This window comes from Quercus suber, unplaced genomic scaffold (genome assembly GCF_002906115.3).
Source record: "Quercus suber isolate HL8 unplaced genomic scaffold, Cork oak 2.0 scaffold_68, whole genome shotgun sequence".
NCBI classification, from domain to species: Eukaryota; Viridiplantae; Streptophyta; class Magnoliopsida; order Fagales; family Fagaceae; genus Quercus; species Quercus suber.
This window is the reverse complement of record NW_027069533.1, coordinates 1,057,834-1,082,747: the sequence shown is the minus strand read 5'-3', so window position 1 is coordinate 1,082,747 and position 24,914 is coordinate 1,057,834. Positions and strand designations below refer to the sequence as shown.

Sequence of the window (24,914 nt, the reverse complement as noted above, 5' to 3'; positions counted from 1 at the left end):
CTCCTAACGCTAATTCTTATCACCAACAATTCTAGAATGATTCGAAATTTTCCACAAAAGCCACCAAGCCACCCCTACCCTCTCTTCTCTAATAAGCAAAAGGAAGTGGGAAGTTTAATTAAAAAAAGGCTTAAACACTCATGGTTTCAATTCTTCCTTAGAACTCTCTGAGATTTTCATTTCCGCTAAACTAATTTTTGAAACTAACTACCATTAGCTCTTATGGGCGAAAAAATTACATGACCAATGAATTAGTTTGTAAGCCTTCTTAATGTGGTCTCGTGATTTTTTCGTCCATAAGAGCAATGGAAAGTTAGTCCCACAGACCAATTTGGTAGATATAAAAACTCTAGATAGTTATAAGGAAAAATTGAAACCAAGGGAGATGTTTTTGTAATTGACCTAAACCCTACATAACCATGTTAGGTCCAAAATTATTAAGTGTTTGGCAAGTTGTAACCAAAATTTTGTTCAATTGTATTTTAAGTTGTAACTTCTTGATTGCACTTTCCCCATATTCATCAAATCAACGTCCTGGTGGTAGAGCATTCCAATCCTCATCATCTCAATTCAACTTACTGACGCGTAGATTATGTAAAACTGTAGGCTATCTTATTTTACTCTTATCAGTAATCATTTCTTTGTTAAGAGTCTTGAGATTGGTTATTTAGGTGTTAGCTACTGATCCTAACTTTAAATGTCGTGATTGAACTCTATTTCGCCTTATCCATTTATTGTTCCGTGTACCCTTGTTAAGCTCATCTATTTCATGCTGCATCAATATACTACTTCTCTCCTTTTGATCGTTATAAAATGAACAAAATTCCAATGTTTAAATGCATACATTTTCAAAATAATAGAAAAGTGAAAGATTTTGTGTCTCGTTGATGCTAAATAGGAGAAACAACATTTAAATTAAAAGCTTTCAAACATGATCTAATACATGCATACTCTTCTGATTTAGAAGAAAAATTATTTGAAAAAAAAAACACACAAAACACCAAGGAACAAGAAGATATCATAAAGCAGCCACTATTCGTGATCAATTCTATCCTCAAGGCTGGGGAGCAAGACCAGCCTTAAGAGCCTTAATGGTGGCAATATCAGTCTTGAAGGATTTAGCCAAGACATTGTCGTCAATACCAGTGGTGAACAAAGTGTTGGGAAGTGAAACCGTTCCAGCGTTTGCACTCCCAAAAGTTGAAATTGCTATAGCTGGAAATTTTACATCATCATTGTATTGAAAATGCACAAGACCCTTAGGAAATACAAAGACATCACCCGCTTGTAGTGTCTTATTAAAAAGCTTCTTGGTTGTATCAACAAACCCGACTTGAAGGGTACCTTGAGTCAGGAAAAGAAGCTCAGAAGTGCGAGGATGAGTGTGGGGTGGGTTTGTGGTGCCAGCCGGGAATTCAAGTACGATTCATGCCTTTGCCGACACCACCTGCGAGCTTGTCTGGCTTCACTAGCTCTTTGCTGACATAGATGCTCCACAACCCACTGCTACTCCTCTTTATTGTGACAATCGTAGTGCAATCTACATTGCTCATAATGATGTCTTCCACGAACGCACCAAGCACATTGAGATTGACTGCCACATCACTCGCCAGCACCTCAAGAAAGGCAATCTCAAGTTGTTCTCCATCTCCTCTGCTGGCCAGCCTACTCATATCTTCACCAAGTCTCACTTGCCTAGTCGTCTTCGAGATCTTATATCCAAACTCCACTTGGCTTCCTCCTTGCCGCCTCGAGTTTGAAGAGGGATGTTAGTGTATAGATTAGGCTAGATTAGCCCATTGGGCTTAGCCCAGTATACCTTACTTGTTTAGCACTTATATTACTTGTACTGCACACATACATAGCCTTTATAAGGCTCTCTTTTGTACATTATTTAGTACACATCAATATACAGACTATTCAGTCTTTTTTTCACTTTATATTGTTAACAATAAGAAACACTCTGACTATTGAGAGCAGGGAACTCAGCCAAGCTTGCCTTCGTGACCTTGAAGATAGTGGGAAAGCCACCCAAAAGGGCACGCGCGCATGCCAGTAAACGTGAAGAAATCTCCATTAACATCGATGACATTAGGAGGGACTGTAAAGTCTGTGAGGATGTCTGGATCTCCTGCTATTGCCATTTGGATGATGGCAAATGAAGAAATCAATAGTGCAAAGAATTTCATGTTGAAATTTTTGAGGCCATGTAAGAGAACTTGAGGTGTAGTGAAGGGAAAAGCTAATATGGTACTTAAAATGATGGTTATAGTGTGTGCTTGGACTTAATAGAAGGGCCAGAATTTATAGAAACTTAAGGAAAGGCAATCTGGTTTGTAATCTTTCTGTGCAGGCCTGTTGGATGGAAAATTTAGATGACAATTACAAAGTCATTCTTGTTGTCGCAACATTTTTTATATAATATTATTTATTTCTGTCATTAGGCTGTTAAATGAGACCAAGAAAGTAACAAAAAAAAATTTTGATGAATAGTAACAAAATTTTCTTATCTTCATATATGATTGATATAGACATGTTAAAAAGTTTAGTTCCTTCTATTCCTTAAAGCTGCCTTCCTAAACTTAATAAAAATATTAATAAGAAGAATCAAGGGCTAATGCCTTTTGGAATTAGCATAGAGTCTCTTAATTTGGTAGAACTTGAATTACAATTATTGAGCGGAAGTTATTCTTGGTGATAATGAATGTCAGTGATCGTATACGCTTCAAGGCTTTTCATCATATTGATACTTAAAAAAAAAGGGTATATATAGTAAAATTTAATAGAATATCAACTTATTTAATTATTGGATCGAAATTTACATCTGCCTTCGGTATCATTTGAGGGAATATTTAGAACAAGGTCAGTGTAGAAATTGGATTAAGCATCATAGCTGTCAGATAGAAAATGCATCTGTTCAATCTTTGTCGTTTACATCATTTCCATGCAACTTAACAAATCTATGGTTTATAGTAAGTAAATTCAGAATTGGCAAGAACAAATCTGTGATTCGTTCTTGTTCACAAGCCAAGTAACAATATCCAATGAGACTTTCGAGAGGAAGAAAAATCAGTACGTAGGATTAAGAATTCAAAAGAATATACTTCCTAAGTTTTATATTTCTTCCCGGGTATGCATGCATGAGCCAGCTCAAAGAGCCCAATGGGAGGGAAAGAAAGTTGAGCCAGCTCAAGGAGAGTACATCGTATTGTGGCAAATTTCAAAACAAGGACTTCGATTGTCATTGTGGTCCAAATCTCCCATTCATTTGTGAAATAAAATCTGGTGCTGACAAGACTTCTTGTACATGCTATTAGTGTTCACGAAATTTAGGAAAGTAAAATAAATGCATTTTTTTATCACCCACTACTAAACAAACCCTGGGGCCCTTTTCATTTAGTATAGATCTTGTTCATAGTCTCTATATTTATGTTGCATCTTCTCTTCAAAGTTCACATCCATATCTTTTCTGTCTGTGCTTCCATGGCTTTACCTAAGTTGATCACAGCACTTCTCTTTGTTTTGGCTTTTGCGAAGATAGAGATTTCAACATGCTATGTTGTGAAGGGCAAGGCCTCTTGTCATGACTGCAGTCACAATATGTCTTCTCGGGTTTGTGCTCAACTTTCTTTCCCTCCAAATTACATGCTTGAAGTCCTAAACAAAAAAATCTTATGTTGCCATCTCTTCAGTATTTTAGCTAGGGAAATTATAGTATTTGTTTTACTATAACATTATTTAGTGTTTTGCTTCTCTCTCTCTCTCGTCTTGTGTGTGTGTGTGTGTGGGTGGGGGGCCGCGTGCGGGGGCTAAGTTATCCTATACTGTATTGCTTTAAAACTGCATGGACACTACTATTTTAGGTGTAGAGCAAAATATACATGATGAAATAAATAAATTTAAGTGATGCCGGACATAATGCAAATTTGGAAAAATATTAGTACACATCATATTATACACATTCTTACACACACTTGAAATGCACAAAAATCATGACTTGAAATGAAGTCAAAATTTCTAACTTGAAAATTGTAATTTCAATGAATTTTAAGAGTTGGTATGTGTAATAGGGTGTGTATAATAAACATTATCTTACAAATTTTAGAATATAAAGCTTATAAACTAGTGATGTGCTATTAATCTTACTGAGATATTTATTTATTGATCGTTGAAGTGACACTTATTAGTTATTAGTCAATTTGTAAATATTTTTATTATAAAATGAGTAATGTTATAACTATAATAAACTACTAGTCGCAGACCCGCGCATTGCGCGAGATAATTTTTTTTTAGGGTGATCTTATTAAATATATTTTGGATAATAAGTAATAACACTCTCCCATTTTGTTTATATTAATAACAAAATATTTTAAATTTATTTAAGAATTTGTTTATAAATGTTTAACCATGGTTAGTAAAGACATTACTCATAACTTAAGAATTAAAATACAAATTTATAAAATTCTAAAATATTTGAAATGACAAATCTCTCCATAACTCATTGGGAAAATAAAAGGGGGAAAAAAAAGAAAAGAAGCAAAAGACATTACTTAATATTTTGAAATACACTTTAATTTAAAATTTTAAAATAAGATAATTTAATTTTAAAATTAAGGATAATTTTGGAACCTATCTTAAGCACAGGCAGGTTAATATAGGTGGGGAGATGGTTTCTCCACAATCCATGAACCTCCCAACACAAAAAAAAAAAAAAAAAAAAACACATCCTTTCAGCTCCCCAAGCCCCTTTAACAACCCCGCCGGAATTGTGACTAGAGTTGGCAAATATGAGGCAGCTTTGGGCGGGTGTGAGGACATCCGTGCCAAGAGCCGTTATGGCCGCAGCCCCCACTGGGCTTCCGGCGCGGCAGAATCTAGGCGTAACCCCGATGGCGCCATACAAGGTGGCCCGGAGGGATGTCGTGGAAGTACCTAAGTCTCTCCTCGGAGCGCACCCCCGACGAAGAAGGCGTGCGAATTCATGTCATGGGCGGTGCTCGAGTGTTGTCGTCTCCAACGGCCAACACTCGTGAGGATTGGAGAGAATCAAGGGAATATCATGGGGGAAGGTGTCCCGGAGCCCCTGCATCTGCTCCTCTCTTTGTTCCAACTCCGCCGCTCCGAGAAAGGAGTTGTTGGTGGCCTTGAAACAAGCTGGCCCCCCCTTTCCCTGCTTTTAGTGTCAAGCTCTCCCATTCTCTTTATGCCAATAAAAGCACGGCTTGACACTTCCCTCTGGCTAGTTTTTTAGGGCGGATCCACCTGGGCCTCTGATTGTAGAACTAGCTGGTAGGATTAGCTTGTAAATTTGTTTGTGAAACACGCCTGCCTGAGCCTCTGATTGTAATTTGTACTGTTTCTATTTATGAAATAATATCAAGATCTCTCTTTTCGCTGTCAAATCTTCTATTTATTTATTTATTTTTTTACTTCGTCAACCTACTGTAAAACGATCACTTAGAACAATCGCCTGGTGCGCCAGCCAGCACACTAATCCTTCCCACAGACGGCGTCAATTGTAGGGACTCAATTTGGATTTGACCCTGAGTATGAATGAGTTTTTAGCCCAACAAGCCCAAACAATAAATTTGTAGAGAGTGGGTTGAAGGTTTAGTCACTGGCTGTCGTTCATCAAGCATGAACTCTCCTTTATTAAAAAATACTTAGAGTTTATTTACAACTGGGGGATGCTCCTCGGCCCGTGGCTGAGGAGCCCCTTTTCTTCTCCTTTTTTTCCCCCCCTGCCTTGCTTTACTCGCTTTTCTTATATAGTCTTCATCGTCCTATCTTGTTCTTCCATCTGTTGATCATCCATTCGCCTTTCTCCTGGCCGTCCGTCCCCTCAGAGGTCTTATCAGTACTCAAGTGGCTCACTCTGATCAACGTTGCCCTGCTAAGGGGTTATATTCCCATTAATGCGGCCAGAGGGGTAGGTGAATGTATTAAGTGTGAGGGTGACAGCTTACTTTGGGCTTGGTCTTTCCCAAAATCATCCTTGGCATGCCGAGGACGAGGAGGTCCTCGGCGTGGATCCGGAAAAGAGGCTTTCCCCAATTTAGCCTTGAATGGTCAATCTTCCTCGGCGTGGGCCTTGGGCCTGCTACACGATGGGCCGAGGCTATCAGGCCCACGGGCCCCACAAGTTTAATTGCTATGATTGTGTATAATTATTGATATTGATTCAATTTTTTAAGTGAATGAAACAGTTGATTTTATTGCACTATAAAGTTTTTGATGTTCTCCATATTGGTCATATTTATTTTTTATTTTTACTTCTCCTTACAACCTCTTTGTTTTCCAATTAATAGTTACTAATTGACATTTGATTTTTTTTTCTTTACCATCTCTCTCTCTCTCTCTCTCCATAGGCAACCTACTGTTTTCCAAAATTTGATGATGATTTTATTGCATCAAATATGCATTGTAGTTTTTTTTTTTTTTTTCATTTAATTTTGCTACCCTTAAGTTAGTATATCCATAACTATTAGTTTCTTTATATTAAATTTGGTTTGATATCCTCATTATTCTTTTTTTAATTTAGTGTTTCCCAATTGGCATTTGTTTTGTATTATATTTTTTCTTTGATGTATTGGGTTTGAGAATGAGTGTATCCCTAGTATTACTCCACTTTATGATGACACTTTTATTTATTGAAATTAAGTATAATTTTTAATTTTTAATTTTTTAAATAAAAAGGAGAGAAAAATATAAATAATTTAATGATATAGAAGATGTGGGGAGATGAATAGTGAGATTAAGGTAGAAGGTAGTGGGGAGATGAAAAGATAAAGGTAAGGAAAAAGCTTGGACAAAGTGTAAATGTAAAAAAAAAAAAAAAAAAATAAGCATGTGATATGATTGTGGGCTTCTCTTTATAATAGGATCTTTTGTTACTCTTAGAGCAAACAAAATGACGCCCTTATCCCCACCCAAAATGTTTTCCTATAATGACAAGCTTTATCTTTTAACCTCTAAGAAATGCAATGCAATGGCCAAAGGATATGCCCCTTTAATATATTGTCTCTAATCAAATAAACAAAGGCTCTTGTCTCCTTTAGGTACAGGTTTATACAGAATTCAATTGTTTTCAATTTTTTCTTTTCTCTGTAAGAAAGAACCATCAACCTTAACTAACCAAAAAAAAAAAGAACCATCAACTTTAATTAGAGTTATAAGAAAGAGCAAAAAAGGGAAACATTTAACAATTAAAGAGAAAAAAAAAAAAAAAACAATTTAAAAAAGAAATCTAAATGGCATTAACCAATGTGGAGTTTTAAAGAACTCTTGGTTTACCTAGAATATAATAGAGAAAATAAAAATGAGACTACTACTAATTCTAGGAAACATATGTAGAGAAATAAAAATAAGGATGCTAATTAAAAAACATTGACAATACCATCAATCCTGTTTGAAGCTTAATCATAGCTCCACTAATTTGCTGACTTTCAACTTTTGGCTAGTATATATTTAGGCGTTCTCCAATGCCGTAAAATTCCTTATTGTGTAGAATTCTTGCTAACTATCCAATTAAATTAAGTGAGAAAATGAGCATAATGATTCTAGTGTAGAAAAAAAAATCCCAAAAATTAGTAATTTGGCATAAATAGAAGAATGTATAAAAAATTCATTGAAAAATTGAGTGAGAAAGAGAGAGAGAACCTTTTTTTGAACTCTGACAAACTACTCGATTAAATTAAGTGAGAAATGAGCATAATGATTCTAGTGTAGAAAAACAAGAAAAAAAAGAAAAGAAAGGATTCCCAAAGATTAGTAATTTGGCATAAATAGAAGAATGTATAAAAAAATCATCAAAAAATTGAGAGAGAGAGAGAGAGAGAGAGAACATTTTTTTGTGAGAGAAAACCATGCATAGAATGGAATAAATAGTTACCAATTTATAGTAAGAGAGTGTGAATAAGAAAAGACAAAATAAAGGAAGATGAAGAGAAATAGGAATAATAATATTTATGTAGAGGGTAATGGGGAGATGAAAAGAGGAATAATAATATTTATATAGAGGGTAGTGGGGAGATGAAAAGAAAAGGATGAAGAAAGGTTAAAAAAAATGCAAATATTAAAATAAAATAAAAAGTAAATGTTAAAAACAATTATAGGAAAATTGGAAAGAAAAAGATAATGAGGTGGACGCTGATGTGGCTCAACTGGAGCGTAGCAACAATAAATGCTACGCTTCAGCTTTTAGTAATATATAGATTTTATAATTTTTTGTTGTGTCTAATTCTTATTAGTTGTGAGCTCACAATCAATACATTAGTATAAAAATTTTTGTAAAGAAGTTGTATCTCTAGTATTTTCTTTATAAAATTTGTAGCTCCGTCTTCTATGAATTCAACCAACTTTGACTCATTGTCAGATTTGATTAGCCCTATAGTCTCTCAAGCAGCTAAACATTCTATACTCTGCCTATTTTGTTTCAGGCATTAAGGTTCTTGTGAAGTGTGATCGAGTTAAAAGGTTGGCTACGGCAATCACAGAAGATGATGGCTCTTTTGAAGTCGAGCTTCCCTCAGACAGTACTCCAAAATCATCTCCTCCACTGAATTGCCATGCCAAGCTTCTAGGGGGCCAACCCAGCTCTATGCCTAGCTCAAAGAAAAACAGGGTATCCAAAATTATCACAACCCATGAGCCTAACACCTACACCATCTCCACTCCTCTCAACTTTTCCAAATCTTGCCCTTCTAGCATCGAAGCTGCGAAATGCAAGCCCATCAAGAACAAGTTTGGTTCATCCAACTTCCAAGACCGTCGATCTGCCTCTGCCACCAGAGTGGGGTTTAGCACCTTCTAGCTATTATTTTCCTTTCTTTCCCATCATAGGCATACCTTGATTATCTATGACAGGGGTTTATGTAGTAGAATAATATACTGCATGTGTTGGGTAAAAATGGTATAATTAATATAGGGCTCTACTATATGTTTGTGTGAAGAAGACTTCTAATACTTTTGAGAAGTTTCTTTTGTGGTATTGTAAGTTATTGGACTCAAATAAGACGTAACTGTGGTGCTTGGAATGTGCTGCTAATTTACTATATTTCTATTGCTACATTTTTAGAATATCTTTACCTGTTATAAGTTTTTATTCTTCTTCTAGTCTTCTTTTTCTTCTGGCCAAGTAATATATTCATCTCTTTTTTTTTTTCTTTTTCTTTTTTTGGGTTGAAATGGAAATTCATTAAAGCACATAAATTAAAAATAATAATAATAATAAATTTGGGGTGCAAAAGCCCCCCTAATTTAGCTTACAATACATGAAGGATGATCAAAATAGTAAAGTACAACACAAAAAATTCTGGAAATTTTTTTTGCCCCTTCTACCAAAAGATCAACAGAGTAATTTCCTTCAATATCTTTGTTTATCATTTTAACTTTTTTTGGCCAAATGCTAGTTCATCCAATGATTATATATGTGAATGTGTGTAATAATACTACAAGCATGCATAATTTTACACCAAATTTCATAATTTACTAAAGTGGTCGATTATGAAATTTGGTGGATAGAAAGTATCTACTACTCTTAATCAACTACTTTAATATGTGAAATTGAGTCTGAAATTGGGCGTTTCTTAAATTTATTCACATGTGTGAATTTTTTTTTGTGCAAATTATATATTTGTATATTTATTATTTAGTTTTTCAAGGCTATTTTTTTTTTCTCCTTTAAAGTTGTACGTACAAGGGCACGTGACTGCTAGCCTCATAGTTAAGATTTTATTTCCTATATCTAAAAATATATATAGTATTATGATATTTAAAATTCTAAATGTTATTACTCAATCCTAAATTGTAATATTAATTTTTCAAGAAGGCACATGTTTGGAAGGAAAGGTTGTACATGAAATAGAACTTTAATGTGATTCTTCGTAACACTAATTATTATCACCAACAATTGGTAGAATGATTTGAAATTATCCACAAAGGCCACCAAGCCACCCCTACTCTCTTTTCTCTAGTAGGCAAAAGGAAGTGGGAAGTTTAATTTAATAAAATGCTTAAACACTCATGGTTTCAATTCTTCCTTAATTAGAATACCCTGAAATTTTCATATTCGCTAATTAAATTAATCTTTGTGACTAACTACCGTTAGCTCTTGTGAATGAAAAAATTTGGTCGTTAATCTTCTTAATGTGATCTCGTGATTTTTTCGTCCATAAGAACAAAGGAAAGTTAGTCCCATAGACCAATTTGGTAGATATAAAAACTCTAGATAGTTATGAGGAAAAATTGAAACCCAAGGAGATTTTTTGTAATTGACCTAAACTCTACATAACCATGTTAGGTCCAAAATTATTAAGTGTTTGGCAAGTTGTATCCAAAATTTTGTTCCATTGTATTTTAAGTTGTAACTTCTTGATTGCACTTTCCCCATATTCATCAAACCAATGTCCTGGTGGTAGAGCATTCCAATCCTCACCATCTTATAGTTCAACTCACTGACGTGTAGATTATGTAAAACTTCAAGCTATCTTATTTTACTCTTATCAGTAATCATTTCTTTGTTGAGAGTCTTGAGATTGAATATTTAGGCGTTAGCTACTGATCCTAACTTTAAATGTTGTGATTGAACTTTATTTTGCCTTATCCATTTATTGTTCCGTGTACCCTTGTTAAGCTCATATATTTCATGCTGCAACAATATAATACTTCTCTCTTTTGATCATTTTAAAATGAACAAAATTTCAATGTTTAAATGCATACATATTCAAAATAATAGAAAAGTGAAAGATTTTGTGTCTAGTTGATGCTAAATAGGAGAAACAACATTTAAATTAAAGCTTTCAAACATGATAATACATGCGTACTCTTCTGATTTAGAAGAATAATTATTTGAAAAAAACACACAAAACACCAAGGAACAAGAAGATATCATAAAGTAGCCACTATTCGTGATGAATTCTATCCTCAAGGCTGGGGAGCAAGACCAGCCTTAAGAGCCTTAATGGTGGCAACATCAATCTTGAAGGATTTGGCCAAGACATTGTCGTCAATACCAGTGGTGAACAAAGTGTTGGGAAGTGAAACCGTTCCAGCGTTTGCACTCCCAAAAGCTGAAATTGCTATAGCTGGAAATTTTACATCATCATTGTATTGAAAATGCACAAGACCCTTAGGAAATACAAAGACATCACCCGCTTGTAGTGTCTTATTAAAGAGCTTGTTGGTTGTATCAACAAACCCGACTTGAAGGGTACCTTGAGTCAGGAAAAGGAGCTCAGAAGCGCGACGATGAGTATGGGGTGGGTTTGTGGTGCCAGCCGGGAATTCAAGGATAGCATAGGAAACACTCTGACCATTGAGAGCAGGGAACTCAGCCAAGCTTGCCTTCGTGACCTTGAAGACAGTGGGAAAGCCACCCAAAAGGGCACGCATGCCAGTAAACGTGAAGAAATCCCCATTAACATAGGTGACATTAGGAGGGACTATGAAGTCTGTGAGGATGTCTGGATCTCCTGCTATTGCCATTCGGATGATGGCAAATGAAGAAATCAGTAGTGCGAAGAATTTCATGTTGAAAGTTTTTGAGGCCATGGAAGAGAACTTGAGGTGTAGTGAAGGGAAAAGCTAATATGGTACTTAAAATCATGGTTAATAGTGTGTGCTTAGACTAAATAAAAGGGCCAGTATTTATAGAAACTTAAGGAAAGGCAATTTGGTTGTAATCTTTCTGTGCAGGCCTGCTGGATGGAAAATTTAGATGACAATTACAAAGTCATTCTTGTTGTCGCAACATTTTTTTTATAATATTATTTATTTCTGCCCTTAGGCTGTTAAATGAGACGAAGAAAGTAACAAATTTTTCTTATCTTCATACATGATTGATTAGACATGTTAAGAAGTTTAGTTCCTTCTATTCCTTAAAGCTGCCTTCCTAATTAGATTGATATAGACGTGTTGCTAATTTACTATATTTCTATTGCTACATTTTTAGAATATCTTTACTTGTTATAAGTTTTTCTTCTTCTTCTAATCTTCTTTTTCTTCTGGCCAAGTAATATATTCATCTTTAGTTCCTTCTTTTAGTTCCTTACTATAGTTTAGTTCCTTCTTTATATTCATCTTTACTATAGTTTAGTTCCTTCTTTTTCTCCTTCTTGTTGGTATTTTTAAGGTTTTCATAATCAAAATAGAGCTCCCTTTGGATACCGTATGAATTTTGAAGTAGGTATTTATGCAATGTGTAAAATGAAGATAAATAAAGTTGATTTTTTTTCTCATTTAGTATATTTCTAGAGTTCCTCTTTACTCTTTATCATTCAAACTTCAAAGAGCCTCATATGGATTTAAGACTTTGCATCTAGTTATTGCCTATTGGTACAATATTTAGCAGCCCTCCTCGCCTTTTGTTCTGCCTCAATTGATACTAGCAGAACCTGTTAATTGTTATCATCTTGATATATATAGTAACTAAGTTTATAGCCAAATTTTATTCATATCTAATAACCCTCCACGCTTTCTGTTCCGCATCAATTGATGTTGGAACCTGTTAATTGGTATCATCTTGATATTGCAACAAGTGACGATAAAGACAACCATTGGTAATTGTGTGGTGCAGACCCTCATGGAAATAATTCAAGTTAGCGGTAAGCCGGTAAGAGGGTGTCACCAAACTCCATGAGATTTGTGACATGTTCATCAACCTATGTTTGGATACCAAAATCGTGTTAACAATAAAGATCACTATTACGGAGGTAAAGCTCATGGAAATCTTATTGGTATACATATTTCACTTCATACTATTAGTAAGGATTATGACAAAATATTTTTTTTAAATACTTTCTTTTTACTCTTAATAATTTATTAAAAAATTTAATAATTTATATGATATAAATCAATTATCACTTATTCTCTCATAATAATTTACATAACATTGTATAATTTTGTATATTATACTTGTGCGCACCCAAAGGAGGAGTTGACAGGCCAATCCTCACTTGGGCTCACAATCTATTTGTGAGGTGGGTTTTGGATTTCCTACTTGAGGTAGTTCCTTATGTAGAGACTCAACGAAACTGCCTTTCCCTTTGAATTAACTCACTCCCTCTCTTTTTATTATCACTCCACTGGCCTGATACACTATTGCTTTCTCTTTCCTTACCCTTGGTTTCTTTGTGAATCTTTCAACCCCCTTTCCTCCTTTAACTTCTCATATTTATAGCTAAGCGTTAGTGGAGGGATTATGATTGCTTTCAAAATTAATGCAATAGGAGGTCCAATGTCCTTAATCGTAGGTAGGTGTTTAGGTGGGAGTGGGGTGTGGTGAGAGTGGTCTTGGAACTGGTTCCCACTCCAATAGATATGCTCGATAGCGATATTCCACAAGGCATTGCCAGGCACACGGGGGATGGTGTATTCGAACGCCTTTCTCCTTGCTCAGGAATGGTTCGTCAGTCAAGGACCAGATGGCGAAACAAGGTGCGTGCTAATGTAGATTGCCTACTCCTTAGGCTTTTGAGCAATACGAAGCTTGGGCCCGTGGCTTTTGTGGGTTCAGGCCGGGGTCTGGGGTAGAGAAAGGTCGGGTCCATGAGCCACATTGTTAAGTCAGAATCCAAGACCCAAATGGATTTGAGTACCACAGTGTCGTACAATACCCTACAATCATAGAGGGGTTCTCATCACTCCTAATTAGCTCTATAAGATGGTATTTTTTTAAATGGGGTGTATTAGTCGTTTCTCCTCTTACTCTCTTTTTAAACACCCTTTTAAGGAGAAGTATCTCCTGTATTCGTTTTATTATGGGTCTAGCTTCTCACATAAGATAATTGCTTCTTAATTTTTAAGGGCCTTCCTAACTACTCCCTTAGAGCCATCTCTCTCTCTCTCTCTCTCTCTCTCTCTCTCTCTCTCTCTCTCTCTCTCCTCTCTCTCTCTCTCTCTCTCTCTCTCTCTCTCTCTCTCTCTCTCTCTCTCTCTCTCTCTCTCTCTCTCTCTCTCTCTGGTGTAGTTCGTTAGTTCCTCTAATTAAATATCTTTTTGGCGCTCTATTGAGTCCATTCAAGGTGGTGGAATCGCTATACGTAGCATCCTTTTTACATAGGATTGGGTTTCACATTTATGAAGGTCATCCCATTTGTTAGAAGATGTTGAATACAACATACTACATAAAATAATAAATCTCATCAAGGAGGTGGAATCATTATATGTAGCATCCTTTTTACGTAGGATTGGGTTTCACATTTGTAAAGGTCATCCCATTTGTTAGAAGACGTTGAATACAACATATTACACAAAATAATAAATCTCATTAAAGAGATAGAAGTCTACCTCAGTTCAAGCCATCCATGCTCATCAACAACCCACAAAAAGATTAATAATATTAATTAACAGTACCCTAAAATATGGGAACTATAATTAATACACTTTTGGTCAAAATGTATGAAAAGTTTGACAACATAATATCATATCTATCCATACCACTAAATCTGATTTAAATAATTAAAAAAAAATGTGTAGGACTAAGATCAATGCTTTAAGTGGGTTCCATTCCATAGTCTTCTAGAAAATACTAAAAAAAATCAAGATTTAAGAGTTAAAAAAAAAAAATTAAAGTAAAGAGTACAACAAAAGTTAAGCCAAAAAGGGGAATGAAAACCCAATAGCAAAGATAATTCCATGAAGAAGACCAAGAGGGCAAAGAGAGAGAAAAACAAAAAACGAACCTGAAATGAAGATCTGTGAACGCGTCAAGTCTATTACCAAAACCAATTGATGAGTAAGCTAACTAAAAAGAGTGTTTTATTTAGAATCAATATGGAGAGAGTGAGTGTTTTTTTCTTCTTCTTTTTTTTCTGCCTTTTGTTACTTGTCTATTCTTCTTTTTTCTGCCTTTGTTACTTGTCTATTCTTTCTTTTTTATGCCTTTTGTTATCTTTTCTTCTGCATTTTGTTATTTGTATATTGAGAAAATCAGTGTCTCTCTTTCTCTCCCTCTCTACATTTCAAGTAATAAACATGGGTTTTCTTAATGAAATGTGGTACAAAGGTTTGATCCAAAAGATACTTGGATGTGGTGATTTTTTTTTTTTTTTTTTTTTTTTTTTTTGAGAAAGCTAAAGATTTGGTGATTTGATTGGACTTTATGTTATTTCAGCTTTTTTGCTATGTAAGAAATTTTTAGTAATAACTTGTTTCTTCTCAATTTTCAATTAAGGGCTTAAATAATTTGGACGATGCCTTAAATCTTTTGAGTGGGCCTTACCTTTTTCTTTTTTTTCTTTTTTTTTTCCCCATTTTCAAATGAGAAAGCAGCATTATATAATATATTAGTACTATTGGGGGCCCTCTTACGAGTGGGGCTTTAGGCGGTGGCCTAAATGGCATATAGGTTTAGCCAGCCTAATAATATGTACTGTAGGGTTGGGATTTGTGGCCCAAGGCCAAAACAATAAATTTGTAGAGTATGGGTGAAAGAGTTAGGTTAAGTATGGGATCAACAACAACGAATCACAACTTTCAAGCATAAGCCAGCATGAATTTACACGTAAAGAATGAATATCTGAAGAGCTATATTATTGATTATCTGATGAACACAGATCTTAGGGTTACAGTCCAGTTCTCTCTTTCTCTCTTTTCTTCCTCCCCCTTTTACGTTAGGAGCTTCTTTCCTTTATATAACCTCCCTTCTCTTCATCTCTATCGTCCACTTGTACCTCATCCGTGAGTCTACTTGAGTATGTGTCACGTCAAGTATCTTCTTTAGCTCTGTGTGAGTGGCGGTAGATGAGGATACACTGTTCAGGGGTCTTCTCCACATAAATGCGGTTAGAAAAGTTGCTGCAGAACATTAAATACGGTGGTAGTAGCTTTTCCCTTAGATATTTCTTCATCCTTATCGTCTCCCAGTGTACTCAAAGCTTATCTTGATCAGGAGGAGTCCTCGAAAGATCATTTTGACCTCTTATACGTTCAATTGATCTATACTATTCTCGTCAGAGGAATATAACCTCTTCGGACAGAAGATGACCTCTTCGTATTGTAATCATTCTTCCTCTGAGGGTCCCACTTCCAGATGGACCTTGCCCTTACCATCTCCTTCTTCTCGGTCGCACAATAGCTCTCATATGGGCTCTCAGCCCACTATGTTGGATTGGGCCCTTTTCCCCCCACATGTACCCTTCAAAATGTACAATAATATAGTAACACCAATAACATAATTAGTTCATATATGTTTTCTCTTCAACCATAGAATTAAAAAAAAATATATATATATATATATGTATTTATTATATATTTGCAAAGCTCAAGTCTGGGGTTCCGCAATGCTTAACTCAATGTGAAATTAGTTTTAAGGCTTGTACTTCCTCCTTATTTGTCCTTTATTTCATTTTGAGAAGTCCCAAAATAGTTTTATTTCTAAAAATAAAATTAATTAATTTACTAATATTCTTATTATACTCCTACTTTATTTTCAAAACTATTTGAAAATAAAACTAACAAATATTTTAAAAAATCAATTTAATTGGAGCATATTTTTAGTTACCTCATTAAAAATAACTCTTTTAAAAAAATTAATAAATTTATTCAAGGATAATTTTATAAACTTATACTTTATTATACTGCAAAAAAGATAATAAATAACATCCTCTTAAAATATTTCAATTTCCAAACAGAACAAATAAATTTGTACTGAGAGAGTAATAATCAGTTAAATAAATAGCATTAGGTTTAAGAAATTCAGTCCGAAATATCCGGAAAAAAAAAACAAAAAAAGTAAGCATAATAAATTGCATTGATAGCTGTAATTAATTACACACAGTGCTTCGCGAAACAAAGAAAGGGTCGCAGTAGACAAGAGAACAGGTCAAGTAGGAAAGTGGGCGACAAGACACGACTTTTCCTTGCTTCGTGTCCTATGTAATACATGAACCCAACAAGTCCGATTCATGTGTCCACACACTGATTTGTGTAAAAAAATTCCCCTTCCCCAAAATGACGTTCAAGTCACAAAGAGTCAACCGCGATACAGCCATAGAGGTCTCTCCAATCTCTCATTTTATTCATTACTTTATACACCTAATATATAATTTTCTGTCCCTTTTTCCAAGCATCAACCCCTAAAGGTCACCAATAATATGCTTGCTATATTGCGAGTGCTAAGACCCCACAAGCTAGTGAAGCGCAGCTCATACGAGGTCCCTGTAGCTTAATTAAGAGTTGAGACAAAGTATCTCACATAAGATCTTATGGAGCCCTTTTTCACTTTTGGTAAGTTTCTTGCCCGGGTGAGGAAAGAGAATCTTATTTCGTATGAATTAATCTATTTCATATATAAGATAAGATGTCTAGGACTAATAAACTTTCTTATTATTTAATAAGAGATTCAAGGTTCAAAGAATTTGTCTACACAAAAAATTAATTGATATTTTAACATAATAATAAAAGCAATTATCCTAGAATGAATATTATCATGAAATGAATTGCCAAAAGTTAAATTTCTATCATATTTATAAAAGAAAAAAAATAGATATTACATACCAATCTAAAATAACGTACCATGTTTAAATGATTAAATTATGCTCTAATATCATATTAAAATCTCATGTGTTGGACCTCCTCACCTATTAAAAAGGAATTTGAGCTCATACGTGAGAGAATATTAGAAATATGTGATTAAAAATGAATACATTTATCATCATATCTTAATAATTTAAGCTTTTAAATTATCGCATTAAATTCAAAAAATAAATAAAATTAACCATAAAATAGATTATCTTTGTTATATTTAAGAAGACTCGGTATAATATGAGAGAAGTTCCATGTACAGGTCCTAGAAGATAACTTTTCCTTGTCTCAAACGCGGAAACGAAGCGGAAAACAAAGTGGATTTAGGTATGAAAAAGATTTCCCGAAGTCCGCGTGCATGGATTGGCTTTTTGAGTTTTTTGGATGATAGCAACGTAACTCCAATTCTATTAAATTTAATTTTGCTTTCCCTTTCGGTACCAGGGAGACTGGGTCTTGCTGACGAAAGACAGAAAGTTTCGTAGTTGCTTTATAATGTATCGTTCGACCATGTGGCATTCAAGTATGCCACACAAATCGGAACTTTGTTTTATAACTTTTATCCAGAAAACAAATGAAAATAAAATAGGCATACATCTCACAAGTCACAACTTAGGTCTTTTTCGTATCATTGCGAAAATATCTTTTTGTTTTCTGGGTAATGGCGTTTGAGAGGGCATTAACTTTTGTTATGGAGTAAGGACTCCTTCAACCCTCAAAGGAGGGTTAACGATGTTGGATTTTAGCTCTATAATAAATGTTAAAATATTTTTGTAAGCTATAGACATTTCATTTTAGGTGGGCTTGAATCTTACACTTATGAGATCTACAATTATATACTCCTCTTCTTCTATTTAATGATTTAGGGTGACCAAAAAAAGAAAAAAACTTTAAAGGATCTTTCTTTTAAACTCTATCCGACATTATTAAGAGCATTCATATTGATTGTGTTAAAATAGCCAAAAAGCTATTTTTAGCACTACAAACATCAAAATATATGCTATATTAGAACTTCTAAATCTAAAAAAATTTAACAACTTGCTACTTGCTTTTTTTTTTTTTCCCTCTTTGTCTCTCTCTCATCTCACCAACTACAGCAAGTTTTGTAGGTGGATGTTTTATATCATTTTAATGGGTGATGTTCTAAAGTAAGAAATAAGATGTAGAGTGTATTATTAAATAGGATGATAAAATAAATAAAGTAAGTTTTTGAGGTGCTAAAAGCTAAATTTTTTAGCACCACTAATGTGAATGCTTAGAGAAGGGAATTAGATACTACTTTATTAAGTGTGTACACAACAATGTGAGTTTGAGACTTAGTGTGCATTTGGCATGGCTTAAAAAGCCAACTTTTTTTACTATTCAACTTAGTTTTGCTACTATTCATGGGTCTCATTGCACTTTCTAGTATTATTCATGGATCTCACTGTACTATTTCAACTACCTTTTATTTTTATCTACAGTACTTTCAGCAAAAAAATTTTAATTTCAACTAAATAAGCTGTTCTCAAACAAACACTTTACACCTATTAAATTTTTATCTATTCCTCTTCTCATCCTTCTTACTAATTAGTATTACACACACACATGCACACACGTAAGATTTATTTTTATTAAAAATTAAACCAATATATAATTAGACAAAATTTGGCTACAAATTTAGTTATAGTCCAAAGCTACAACTTCCTTTAAAAAAATTAACATTGCTACGCATTTTGAAAATTTAACCGTTGGATTGCATATTCTTTACGCTTTTAATACAAATGTCAAATTTTGTGTCAATCGGATGTTATTTACTATATGATCCATAAACTTATTTTTTATGCATAATTTTATACTACAAAAACTTGCAATTTAAATAATTGATTGATGACATAGGTATAGATCTTTGATCTTCTATAAATTTTGCAAGCATGAGAGATATAAGAAGAAAATGTAATCCAATGGTGGACTTGTCAAAATTCACATCTAATAAAAAGATGTTGAGTGAAATTGTTGCCTTAGGCTACCACCAAGTTTGTAATCAGACTTTGTCCTATGTAGTTTCACTGGTATCATATTAAACTCTAAAATTTTACAATCCCTTCAATTTTAACATGTAAAATATAATTTACCCTAATATAATATAAAATGAAAATGATTGACATTTTGTTAATTTTTTCTAATATTGTGATATAATTTCTTTTTTAAGCCTACATATTTTCTAATTTACCCTAGAATTTGGTTTATAGGTTACGTTTGTTTCGACATAAAACGTTTTCAAGGAAAAACTAGGTTTCTTTGGTGTTTGGTTATACATTTGAAAAACATTCTCATCTGTTTGTTTGGAAATATAGTAGACTTGGGGTGAGGGACAGGGTTGAGATCTGCATTATTGTGTGTAGTTTTGGGGAAAGGAATTTCAGAAAGAGAGGTCTCTTCCAAACCCTTGAATGACCTATTATTCAACCAAGGTCGACCCAAGGCCCAGGCCTAAGGCCCTACCACACAAAAAAAAAAAAAAACTCCCTCCGTCCCACTTTTTTTGTCCTTTATTCCATTTTTAGATGTCCCAAAATATTGTTATGTTTCTAAAAATAAAAGTCATTAATTTACTAATGTTTCTATTATACCCCTATTAATTTACTAATTCAATTTTTTATAAATTTTTTTATGGGTAGTTTTGGAAACCTATACATTTTTAAAAGGGAGACAAGACAATAAATGATGTTCCCTTAAAAAGTTTGATTTTTCAAACAAAACAAAAAGTGGGACGAAGGGAGTAATAATAATAAAAAATTTACCCTTAAGGAAACAGGCCCCCTCCTCCATTGTCAAAGGCCCAAAATTTTATAAAATTATATATTTTTTTAATAGTTGTGTACTTTAAAAAAAATGATGCTAAGGATATTGCAAATTTTACTATAGGCTTACAAATTGGCATGTCACTGATCACAAAAGAAGTAATTTTTAAACATTTATAAATTAGATTGATGAAATTCATCAATAATAGTATTTGTCACATCATATTGTGAACATTTTGTAGTGTTTTTTTTTTCTCATTTTTCCTTTTGATTTCTATCAATACTCAAAGTATGAACCAATAGGAACCTAACACAATTGAAAGCCTAAAATGTTTCCAAAAAAAAAAAAATGTTGCAAATGTGCTAAGTCATCAATTATAGATTAATCTCCCCTAATAGTTTGAGACTTTAATTTTTGTAAACCAATATTCTATAAAAGCCACACATCAAATAATATCTATCTCTCACACTTAAATACAAGAGATATAAAATTAAAAAATTAGATTACAACTTTACTTTACTATGCATCGCCATATATTCAAAATAAAGTATCTTTTTTAATAATAATATTTTTTATTTAATTTTATTAAAATTTATGATTCAACTATGATATTCAATTCTCTATATGAAATTAACATTAGTTTAACTGGTATTATTCATCAAATTATGTATTTAATGTGTTAAATTAACCTTGATTTGATTTCTCAAAAAAAAAAAAATACTTGATTTTGTTTAATATTAAATAATTTTGTTTAATTAATATTTTTATATAAAATGTGCCGCATAAAATTTTCACCTTAAGCCCCAAATTATGTTGGGATGCCAACCAAAATCACCATAAATGGGTGAATAATCTATGAAAGCATTTAAAGGCACGTTAGAGGACAACTGTTACACAACAGTCTCAAAATCCCATTCAGAAAGTAACCGATGCCAATGAGAGTTTTAATAGCATTCATGAGAGGGAAACATAAATGACCATCAACAGTCACACACCATCCCTATATAAGAACCACCGGCCTCATTCATCCATGTATGAAAAACAATTAAGCTACATTATCCTCTCTTAAGTTCTACTTTATTTGAATCTCGTTTAAAAGTTCTATGTCCTAGGTGTTAGAGGGTCTTAGGCCGGTATCGTACCTGTGTTATCGAATTAGGATTTTTCTTATTGTGTGGTTAGAGCACTTCTTCTTTCCACTTGACTAATTTGCACTTGGGGTAGAAAAAGATTTCACGCGACACATCTAAAAATATTTAAGAAAACATTAGATTCTGATTGATTTCATTTGCATTTTAAATGTCATTAACTTCACTCTAGGGCCCTAGGCTAGGATAGTGAAAGTCATTGGTCATTACCAAGATTTCCAACTACATTTAGATGCTCAAATAATGTCGCAAGAGGAACAACTTTAGCAAACATGACATGATAGATAGCTAGGGACGGCATGAGGTAATTGAAGAGAATTAAAAAGATAAAAAGGTGGTCGTATTAACGAGTATTTTTAAAGTAATCGTTAATAAATTATATTAAGAAAGTTTTTACACTACTCTTATTTTATTTTTATATAAAATTTACTCTATTTTTATGGAAAAAATAAAAAACTGTCAACAAAATTAACTATTTTATTATTTTTTTCAAAAAATATTTTTAAAAATGATTCTTAAACCAATCCCCTCAAAGCAATGATTATCATTTCCCTTAAAAAAAAAAGGATTTTATAATTTTTATTTTTGAAAAAAATTTTCTCGAGAATTGAAAAACTATTGACAGTTTTTTCAATTCTCAAGAAAAAGTTTCTAAAAATGGAAAGTTTAATATGTGCCCTAAGAGCACACATTAACCGGACCCAAAAAAAAAATCCTCACCCTAAATCTGCGCTAGGATAATAAAAAATTACAGCTTTAATTCTATTGAGATGGGGTTATAAGTAAAGTAGTATTATTAAACGATGATAAAAATAAGCTTAAACCCAACACCCATAATACTCAAAAAAATATATTAGATCCACGTCAACTGGTGTGTCGGCAACACCATCGATGCGGGTAAATTCCCAGCACCTTCTCTGTGTACCTACTACCAATCATTTATTGCCAGACTTTAAATCGTTACAAACACAAGCAACTAATTAAATTGACGTCGGACTGAGAGTAACACACACTACTATTCCTATATAGGGTAAGTTTGGTTCCGTTTTTCAAAATGGGGCTTTTTGAAAAAGTAGGGTTTAAAAAAATGGGTATGAAATTGAATTTTTTAAAAAATTTGAATGTTTGATAAAAGATGTTAAAAATTATTTTTTTTTAAAAGTTAAATGTTTGACTAACACTTATAAAAGTGATGATTTGAGTGGTAAATTATTAAAAAGAATAATGTTATATAAAAGAGTTTATTTCATTTTTAAATCAATTACTTCATAATATTTACTCAAAAAAAAAGCTACTTAATAATAATAATAATAATAATAATAATAATAAATATATTATTGTCATAATTATTTGTTATTATTATTACTATTATTGGTATTATACTATTATTTTAATAATGTAGTTTTTTTAGCATCAATTATTTGTTATTTTAAAAATTTTGAACCAAGTATATTATCTTTCTTGCTTTAATAATGTTATCTATTTTTAATAATATCAATATCACTATTTTAATAATGTTTTTGTTTTATTGAATATGGTGTTATTTGTTCTGGCATGATGGTCTGAAGAAGTTTCAAATGGTAAAGTTGGGTTTTTAATAAAACAAATTAGTAATTTGGTAATTGAACCAATAATTCCTAAAAGTTGAAATGATTTTTTTGCAAAAATTGACCGCAAATCCTTTGACTTTTTGGGAGCCTTACACTTTTTGAAAAAACAACTTTTTTTGCTAAAGCTCCTTTCTAATATTTACCAGCATTTTAAACTTTGAAATAAAAAGTTCTTTTTACTATTTAAAAGTGCAAACAAATGGACACGTAGTCCCCTACGTGAATGAAATTTATATATTCTGGTTGAGAATTTTTCTTCCTGTTTTTTTTCCTCGGAGGATTATATGTGTGTATATATATATACACACATTTTTATTGCTTGAGCTTAATTTTCTTCATTCCTTGCCAAGAAAAATATATAAAAGACAAAGTGTGTGTTCTTTAAAAAAATAAATAAATAAATAAATATTTCTCACTTCTTTTAAGAACAATGATGCGGCTTTGCGCGTGAAACAAATGTTGTGGGAGCCACCTGAATCGTTCCTCCACCATTGTTTAAGAAGAAATAGATCACTCTTGCAAATTGCCTTGATGACAGAGAATTCCTTTTAACGTATATTTCTTCCGTGGCCCTCCAAACTAACGAAACATTGTCATTTATACAAATGTGACAACATATGATGATTTTTTTATTTCTTGTATTGATTAGGAAGTTAGACTCATATTAACATAGATGGCATCGGCTCATGGTTGGAAAAATTATTTCAACAGTCCTCCTAATGGACCTAATAATTTATCGTAAAAATGATCTTCATATTTAATGTTAGTTATTAATTTACTTTCTTTTCAAGGAAAAAATTATAATGTGGGTTCTAGTTAGTTTGACCGATCAAGTATCTTATTGTCAATAAGATATTTAGGGGCTGTTTAGTATCTGCTTTAAACAACAGTTTTAGTGTTTAAACAATACTTACACTTCTTATACGTATTTATATAACACTCAAACACGTATTTTCACAACACTGAAAATTGAACAACAATACTTAAACACTATCACGATACGAGCCCTTAGTGTTCAATTCTCACATACACAAAAAACTAATTAGTATCTAAAACTTTATGATAAAAAACAATCATCAAGAAGCAGATACTATAAGTTGAAATTTTATCGTATCCATCAAAGAAATGATTATAGTCAAGTGACTAGAATTTTATTTAAATTAATTGTATTTTAGTAGTTGGTGTGACAGGTTTTGGGAAATTTTTTTCCATTGCACTGATTGAGTTGGATTTTTTTATTTTTTTTGCCTTTAGGTGCAATACATTAGTTTTTTCAATTAATTCAAGCACGTGGTTACATTGACCAATAAAACATAAATAGTATTATCTTTTCCAAAAATAATTAAATTCAATGTATCTATATGTTTAAATTTAATTAGAAAACCTAATATATCACATCTAAGAAACTGCTCCTAATATATCACATCTAAGGAAATGCTTAGCCTTGAGACGTAGTTTTTGCCAATGCAATTGGTTAATCGCCAACACGGGATGAGAAAAATAAAAATACTATTGTTACATGATCTAGGAATGTTAGGATGTAGAAGAAGATATCGCATACACCTAGCCTACATAACATTCCTATAGCATGTGGACCTCACAACTGTGTGCTCACATATTGTGGACCTCAGTTCTATATGATTCCAACAGAATACATTTGAAGAAATTTGATCCATAATCCTCTGAAAAAATGAGAGAGATAGAGAGAGGGACAGAGAGAGAGAGAGAGAGAGGCCCATAGAACCAGGCAAGATTGTAAGGGGCCTCCGGTCATGTTTCCAAATTCACTTAACAAGTTGATTACTTAGAAAAATTATACAATCCTCAATGTCGATCATGTTACTTATCC

At 33.0% G+C, this 24,914-nt stretch overlaps 1 protein-coding gene and 1 pseudogene across 1 annotated transcript; both read right to left on the bottom strand.

Annotated features, from left to right (window-relative positions):
• Positions 1-1,054: 1,054 nt before the first annotated feature.
• Positions 1,055-2,189, bottom strand: LOC112025454 (germin-like protein 9-3; annotated as a pseudogene).
• Positions 2,190-10,923: 8,734 nt separating this feature from the next.
• On the bottom strand, positions 10,924-11,550 carry LOC112025455 (germin-like protein 9-3). The gene has a single exon (XM_024058128.2). It carries the CDS (start codon positions 11,548-11,550, stop codon positions 10,924-10,926), a length of 627 nt encoding a protein of 208 aa, XP_023913896.1.
• Between the last annotated feature and the right edge of the window lie 13,364 nt (positions 11,551-24,914).

What these genes read in the sequence shown, in the direction of transcription:
- LOC112025455 (XM_024058128.2), bottom strand. Translation starts at nt 11,550, where the DNA reads ATGGCCTCAAAAACTTTCAACATGAAATTCTTCGCACTACTGATTTCT.